Source organism: Squalius cephalus (assembly GCF_949319135.1).
Source record: "Squalius cephalus genome assembly, chromosome: 23".
Taxonomy (NCBI): Eukaryota; Metazoa; Chordata; class Actinopteri; order Cypriniformes; family Leuciscidae; genus Squalius; species Squalius cephalus.
This window is the reverse complement of record NC_137144.1, coordinates 620,001-630,000: the sequence shown is the minus strand read 5'-3', so window position 1 is coordinate 630,000 and position 10,000 is coordinate 620,001. Positions and strand designations below refer to the sequence as shown.

Genomic DNA, 10,000 nt, shown 5'->3' with positions numbered 1-10,000 from the left:
AGGAGCTTCTCCACACACACACACACCTGGATATGCACCTAATAATAGCACACACTTAGCTAGGTTAGCATTAGAGCGAGCGCCAGGGTTTCCGTTGTCCGGTAATTGCCGGACATTGGCCGGAAAAAAAATGAAATGTCCGACAAAATTAAATCTCTCCAGCCAAATTGTCCGATTAAAATTGTCCTAACTAACTACACATGACGCGACACGCGATAAAAGGCATCTTTTCCATGTTAATCAGAGTGTTTGTCCTAACCAGAACATCAAACACAAAGTGTGGCGATGATAATCTCTGGACGGCTACTGTTTATGTGCTTTATTTAATGTTAAAAGCGTGAAATGTGACTTTGAATATCATTTAGTGCTCCAGCTTTGAAGCTGTAAAAGCAACAATGGATATAATTCACCTCAGATCTTGAAATTAAACAAATGGAAACATGAACGTTAAAACTGTGAACAAACAGGTGTGTTATTTGACAAAGAATGTTTTAGTAACTCAGTAGCCTATGTATTTTTTTAAATGGTGTAATATTTGTGAATGTTATTATGTAGCTACTTATCCATTTTCTTGCGAGCGCCTCAAGTTTACTCTCTAGTCGGTAGTCGGTAAAAAAAAAGTGATCTCTAAATTAGGCTATTATAGGCAGTGGACTAAACGCTACTACAGTTAGCCATCTCATTCCAAGATCTTTTTGTGTGAAGTGAACAATCCCTCACACTCAATATTTCATAACTGTCACAACGAACCAGCAAACGTAATGATTATGAATATGTAAAATATTGCAATGAGACATTTTAATTGTCTATTAATAAACAAGTGTTTTCTGTGTCGGCTGCAAAGATGAAGTCTGACTCGCGATCTTCGCAGTAGTGAACGCGCCGGAGAGAGATACACATTTCATACGGATCACATCGTTTTATTTTGCTTTGAATGGTTCTGTTTAAAAGTAGAGATTTCTGTAGATAATAGATATATTTCTATTTTTTTTTCTTTTTTTTAGGTGTGTGAGGCGAGTAGGCTACCTTATACGTTAAATTTCAGTTCATGGATGATAGCTTAACGTTAGCTCCAGTTCAGGCGCTGGCGCCTCCATGTCGTGATTATTTATTGTCTGCTATATTTACTTTTTATTTATTAAATCGAGAAAATTGGATAATGAAACACTGATTAAAATTAAGATACAATTAATACAAAACGAAATTCGTTTTAAAGAAAGACTTTGTGCTTTCTGTTTGAGGTCTCTGTGGAAGTTTTAAAGCAGTCTTTTAGTGCCGCTTTGAACGGTCGCGACGCGTCAGTAATGGAGAACTGTCACGTAAGATGGTAATATTATTATTATAAATAATAAATCGTGTAATAATCCCGCCCCCCTAATTAAGAGGCGATATCTGACCGGCATATCATCAAAAATGTCCGGAAAACGAAACCTCTGCCGGTCACTTTGACCGGCACCATTTTTTCTAGCGGAAACTCTGGCGAGCGCACTGTAGAGTTGCTGATACTAGCATGTTTCAAGTGATATAAGCCATATCTGAGGTCGACTCATGACAGGAGAGTGTGTGTGTGTGTGTGTGATCTGTCCATTACAGCCCGCCGGAGAGTGTGTGTGTGTGATCTGTCCATTATCTATCCCGCCGGATCTCAACACTTTAACCAGGTGTTTTTTTTTTGCGAGCCTCTTGTAGTCGACTAACGGTTAGTGGACTGCCCCCTACACACACATGAACACATGGACAGATGAACACACACACACACACGAACAGATGAACACATGAACACATGAACACACGAACAGATGAACACACACACACACGAACAGATGAACACACGAACAGATGAACACACACACAGATGAATACATGAACAGATGAACACACACACACACTCCTGAAAGGATACTGCTCCCGATGAGCGACACCAGCCTGGACACGGGGAGAGGCCTGTCGAACACGAACCTGGAGTCCAGACACTCCTGACGCATGAAGTTACTGCAGAGAGAGACACACACACACACACACTCAATACACTGTCTGAGGGACACGTCCTCACAGCTGATCGTTCACTGCAGGCTTTCAGATCAAACCTGCAGCTTTATAACCCTGAGCTGTACAGAAGGGCAGAGCAAGATCTGTGCTGACACACATACCATAACTCTATTTCACTCACACTAGGGCTGTCACTCTACACTCGAAAATCGGCTGCACAATCGATCGGACCAACCAACATAAGTTTCGAAAACGAAAATAGGGAATCGATTTTAACGGTGTTCTCTCGGAGCGCGTCCAGCTCGTCACGATACGCCCGCAGCGAACGCGCATCACACAGCGACTACAGGCTCTGACACACACACACACACACAACAGCAGATTACTCTTCTGTGTCTCTTTTTACTACTAAAGTGTGAGTTCTGCCGGTGTTCAGACAGTCTCAGGCATACAGACACAGATTCGGGCTACGGGCTACAGTCGCCTATGTAGGTGATGGTAAACACGGGCATGGTGAAGCCGGCAGTGATGTGTGTCACTGATGCTATGGCAGTCCACTCTGCTTATTGTGTTTGGAGAACCTTGCACTCCTGTTTGTCATTGTGCACGAAACTTCACGCCAATAAATCATCAGAAGTATTGCTGAATTGTGCGCGTCTCAAGCGCCCTCTTTACGTTCGTCCTAATGCCTGTTAGTTGTCCGTGGATTAGCCCATATTTGCCATTTAAAAATGGAAATGTCTTTAGACATGGAAAATTGATTTTACAATCGATTCAATGAACACTAATGTCTCACAAATCGAACAGGATGTATTCACAAAAGTGACAGCCCTACTCAAAATACAACAGCAAGTGTTATCAAACATTATTACACGGTTTGGCTGAACTCTAGTGTAGAGTGTAGTGTGTTATGTCTTGACATCAGCCGCTGTTAGTATAACACACCGTTGCCATGCTAAACAGAGCGTTGCTATGGACGCAGGATTCTAACCGTAGAGACGCAACGGATTTTCGAATTTTCTTTAGCGGAAGCAATAAACTCCTTTTTAAATCAATATTTTGTGTCAACTTGATGTATTTGGTGGGTAGCCATGTAATAAGCGGATAACGTATAGCGAGGCGGTTGCTATAGCGAATACACCCCTTCAGGCTGGGTTAGGGTTAGCGCTGCGCCTGTCGGGGGTGTAGTCGCTATAGCAACCGCCTCGCTCTACATCATCCCTTACTTAAACCTCACTTTACAGCCTTTAAACCTAAATTATACACACATACAGCTGCAACCGAAATGATTCACCCCCGTTACACATCAGGTTTGACAATTTACAGACGCAAATCAAACAGAAGTGAAAGAGCTCAACAACAGATGTGTCCAGAGGCTTCCCCAGATTCAGCTGAAAATGCAACTTTTAATGTCTTCTGCAGTCTCTAAAGTATTCACCCCCTTCATGACAAGCATATTTAGCTCTTAGCATCTTTAGCTCTTAGCATCTTTAGCTCTTAGCATCTTTAGCGCTCTAGCATCTCTGCGAGATGACTTAGACAGCAGTGTGTCTGAGGGATCTGAGCTGTTCCTCATGAGCCTCCAGTTCAGGGATATTCCTGGACTTCTTCACATCCCACCCGAGATGTTCTCTGGGGTTCAGGTCATGTGACTGATGCCACTGAATCTCCCAGGACTTCCTCTGAAACCAAGCCTGGCTGGACTCTGAGGAATGCTTGGGATCGTTGTCCTGCTGAAGGTCCAAGCTCCACGTTTTCTCCCAGGATCTCCTGATGCTTCAGTGACTCCATCTCTCCTTCCTCACGCTGCCGGTCTCCCGAGCCAGAGGAGACACATCAGCGAGCGCATCAGGAGCTCCTCACGCTGAACTGCAGACAGAGCTCTCCACAGCTGACGCCTCATTCCTCCTCCAGACACCGCTGATCCACAGGGAGGAACAGCTCCAGGTCTGGTCCATCGCTCCGCTGATATCCTCCTCCTGCCCGTCCAGGAGAGTAGCCACTGCTCCTCTAACCCTGAGCTTGCTAACTCTGCTCCCAGCGGCGTCTCGGGGAACACTGAGTGTGGAGGGCGATGATATCTCTTCATTCTTTTGGCCTAGCCATATTCCTAGCCTGCAGTGATGCTCATCACACCTCTCCGGTTCAGATGAGTGTGTGTTCCCGCTCTAGCACACCTGCTGCTGCTAATGAAGCCCTTGATCAGAGGCGACCCCTGCTCTGCAGATCTGGGCTGTGCTGAGGGACTATCAGGGGTCGAGTCTGAGACGGGGAAGACATGAGCAGTGGCGTTTCAGCTGAATCAGGGGAACCACTGGAGCATGTGTTGAGCTCTTTCACTCACTCCTGTGTGATGTGTTCACTGCTAACCGCTGAAGGTCTACATCCGGCCAGTAAACCTGATGAGCGATGGGGGCTGAGTAATATGGATTGCCGCTGTGTATATACAGCACCGGTGTGGTGAACAAATGAGTGCTATTGAAGAGATGCGTCCGAGCTCAGGACCCCAGTAGTATGCCAGGAGTATGCCTGATCTAGCTGCTAGCGGGAGCTGTTATTGTGTGGTAGCTTTATGTAGAATGCTAAATCCCGCTGCTATATGCAAGGCAAGATTAAATTAACTTGTATATTGTATATGTAAATTGTATATATTCTATAACTAATATTTAAAATCTCGAGTTGTGTCAATAGAGGAGAAAGACCGCGAAATGTAAAACTACGCCTGTTATTGTGTCACGAAATGTAGTGTTAAGAGTTTCTCAGTCGAGAATGTAGTTGTTTGAAGCTCAAATATGTTGTTTATTTATAATAAAAACACACACTAACAACGAGAAATATTTAATTTCACAATCTATAGCTTCGGTTAAATACTGAAACATATAAGTTAAAATACATTAATGACTCGTTATAACGTAGTGCAAACGTCTTCTATAATAAAGTGATTTTGTATGATTTGTAACAGGCACTACAGCGATTACCCATAAAGCTCTGAGCCAGTGGGATAGCTGGGGTCCTCAGCCGGACTCATCTCTTCAGCCGGACTCGTCTGTTCACCGCACCGGTGAAGAGTGTGGACACATTTAGTGTGTGTGTAAGAGAGTTTTCTGCTCAGCAGAGCTGTGTTCATATGATCATAACTACTGTGAGATATCACTCCAGTGTGGATCTGCTGTTCTCTGTGTGCACATACAGCACATATATATATATATATATATATATATATATATATATATATATATATATATACACTCATATACACACTCATATACACGCATATATACACGCATATATACACGCATATATACACTCATATATACACTCATATATACACTCATATATACACGCATATATACACTCATATACACATATACACTCATATACACTCATATATACACGCATATATACACGCATATATACACGCATATATACACGCATATACACATATACACTCATATACACTCATATATACACGCATATATACACGCATATATACACGCATATATACACGCATATATACACGCATATATACACGCATATATACACTCATATACACGCATATATACACTCATATATACACGCATATATACACGCATATATACACGCATATATACACGCATATATACACGCATATATACACTCATATACACGCATATATACACTCATATATACACGCATATATACACTCATATACACATATACACTCATATACACTCATATATACACGCATATATACACGCATATATACACGCATATATACACTCATATACACATATACACTCATATACACTCATATATACACGCATATATACACGCATATATACACGCATATATACACGCATATATACACGCATATATACACTCATATACACGCATATATACACTCATATATACACGCATATATACACGCATATATACACGCATATATACACGCATATATACACGCATATATACACTCATATACACTCATATACACTCATATACACTCATATATACACGCATATATACACGCATATACACTCATATACACTCATATACACTCATATACACTCATATACACGCATATATACACGCATATATACACGCATATATACACGCATATATACACGCATATATACACGCATATATACACGCATATATACACTCATATATACACTCATATATACACGCATATATACACTCATATACACGCATATATACACTCATATATACACGCATATATACACGCATATATACACTCATATATACACGCATATATACACGCATATATACACGCATATATACACGCATATATACACTCATATATACACGCATATATACACGCATATATACACGCATATATACACGCATATATACACGCATATATACACGCATATATACACTCATATATACACATATATACACTCATATATACACTCATATACACTCATATACACTCATATACACTCATATACACGCATATATACACTCATATATACACGCATATATACACGCATATATACACGCATATATACACGCATATATACACGCATATATACACGCATATATACACTCATATATACACGCATATATACACGCATATATACACTCATATATACACATATATACACTCATATATACACTCATATATACACTCATATACACTCATATACACTCATATACACTCATATACACTCATATACACTCATATATACACGCATATATACACGCATATATACACGCATATATACACGCATATATACACGCATATATACACTCATATACACTCATATATACACGCATATATACACTCATATACACTCATATACACTCATATACACTCATATACACTCATATACACTCATATACACGCATATACACGCATATATACACGCATATATACACATATATACACATATATACACGCATATATACACGCATATATACACTCATATATACGCATATATACACGCATATATGTCACGCATATATACACTCATATATACACATATATACACTCATATATACATGCGTGTATATACACACATATATACACGCATATATACACGCATATATACACGCATATATACACGCATATATACACGCATATATACACACGCATATATACACACGCATATATACACACGCATATATACACTCATATACACGCATATATACACGCATATATACACTCATATATACACTCATATATACACTCATATATACACGCATATATACACGCATATATACACGCATATATACACGCATATATACACGCATATATACACTCATATATACACGCATATATACACGCATATACACTCATATACACGCATATATACACGCATATATACACTCATATATACACGCATATATACACTCATATATACACGCATATATACACGCATATATACACTCATATATACACACTCATATACACGCATATATACACTCATATATACACGCATATATACACGCATATATACACTCATATATACACACTCATATACACGCATATATACACTCATATATACACGCATATATACACGCATATACACTCATATACACGCATATATACACTCATATATACACACTCATATACACGCATATATACACGCATATACACTCTCATATATACACACTCATATACACGCATATATACACTCATATATACACGCATATATACACGCATATACACTCATATACACGCATATATACACTCATATATACACACTCATATACACGCATATATACACTCATATATACACGCATATATACACGCATATACACTCATATACACGCATATATACACTCATATATACACTCATATATACACGCATATATACACGCATATACACTCATATACACGCATATATACACTCATATATACACGCATATATACACTCATATATACACGCATATATACACTCATATATACACGCATATATACACGCATATATACACTCATATATACACACTCATATACACGCATATATACACTCATATATACACTCATATATACACACTCATATACACGCATATATACACTCATATATACACGCATATATACACTCATATATACACACTCATATACACGCATATACACGCATATATACACTCATATATACACGCATATATACACTCATATACACGCATATATACACGCATATATACACGCATATATACACGCATATATACACTCATATACACGCATATATACACTCATATATACACTCATATATACACGCATATATACACGCATATATACACTCATATATACACTCATATATACACTCATATACACGCATATATACACTCATATATACACTCATATATACACTCATATACACGCATATATACACGCATATATACACTCATATATACACTCATATACACGCATATATACACTCATATATACACTCATATATACACGCATATATACACGCATATATACACGCATATATACACTCATATATACACTCATATATACACTCATATATACACGCATATATACACGCATATATACACGCATATATACACGCATATACACGCATATATACACTCATATATACACTCATATATACACGCATATATACACGCATATATACACGCATATATAGAGGCGTGTGAGTTACTCCTGTGATGACAGCAGGATCTCCAGCATCAGCAGCTCTACACTGGAGTGATACTCCCCTGCTGATGATCATACAGGGTTAAACACAGCTCTGAGCAGAAGAGGCTCTTCCAGAGACAGTGATGAGTCCAAGCGTGCGACTGGCAGTGTGTGTGTGTGTGTGTGTGTGTGTGTGTGTGTGTGTGTGTGTGTGTGTGTCCTGCTGTCGAGATGTTCTGATGCTCATCAGCTTCTGTTCGACCCGCAACAGGTGGCGCTTATGAAGCAGCAGTACAGCGGCCGTAATAACTCATCATAACTCATCATCACGCTGTCATAACTCATCATAACTCATCATAACTCTAACTCTTCATAACTCATCATAACTCGTCATAACTCGTCATAACTCGTCATAACTCGTCATAACTCGTCATAACTCGTCATAACTCGTCATAACTCGTCATAACTCGTCATAACTCGTCATAACTCGTCATAACTCGTCATAACTCTAACTCTTCATAACTCGTCATAACTCGTCATAACTCGTCATAACACGTCATAACACGTCATAACACGTCATAACTCTAACTCGTCATAACTCGTCATAACACGTCATAACTCTAACTCGTCATAACTCGTCATAACTCTAACTCGTCATAACTCGTCATAACACGTCATAACACGTCATAACACGTCATAACTCTAACTCGTCATAACTCGTCATAACACGTCATAACTCTAACTCGTCATAACTCGTCATAACTCGTCATAACACGTCATAACACGTCATAACACGTCATAACTCTAACTCGTCATAACACGTCATAACTCTAACTCGTCATAACTCGTCATAACTCTAACTCGTCATAACTCGTCATAACTCGTCATAACTCGTCATAACTCGTCATAACTCTAACTCTTCATAACTCATCATAACTCGTCATAACTCTAACTCGTCATTTACATTTACATTTACATTTATTCATTTAGCTGACGCTTTTATCCAAAGCGACTTACAATTGCTATATATGTCAGAGGTCGCACGCCTCTGGAGCAACTAGGGGTTAAGTGTCTTGCTCAGGGACACATTGGTGTCTCACAGTGGATTCGAACCCGGGTCTCTCAGAGTCATAACTCTAACTCTTCATAACTCATCATAACTCGTCATAACTCGTCATAACTCTAACTCTTCATAACTCATCATAACTCGTCATAACTCTAACTCTTCATAACTCATCATAACTCGTCATAACTCTAACTCTTCATAACTCGTCATAACTCGTCATAACTCGTCATAACTCGTCATAACTCGTCATAACTCGTCATAACACGTCATAACACGTCATAACACGTCATAACTCTAACTCGTCATAACACGTCATAACTCTAACTCGTCATAACACGTCATAACTCTAACTCGTC

The 10,000-nt window shown here is 39.1% G+C and overlaps 1 protein-coding gene across 1 annotated transcript in view; it reads right to left on the bottom strand.

Annotated features, from left to right (window-relative positions):
* The window catches only part of psma1 (proteasome 20S subunit alpha 1), a 24,985-nt gene that overhangs the window by 9,567 nt on the left and 5,418 nt on the right, over nt 1-10,000 (bottom strand). Inside the window, exon 5 of the mRNA XM_079859004.1 lies at nt 1,904-1,992. Coding sequence (XP_079715130.1) covers nt 1,904-1,992 — 89 coding nt within the window. The remainder of the gene's footprint in view (nt 1-1,903; nt 1,993-10,000) is intronic.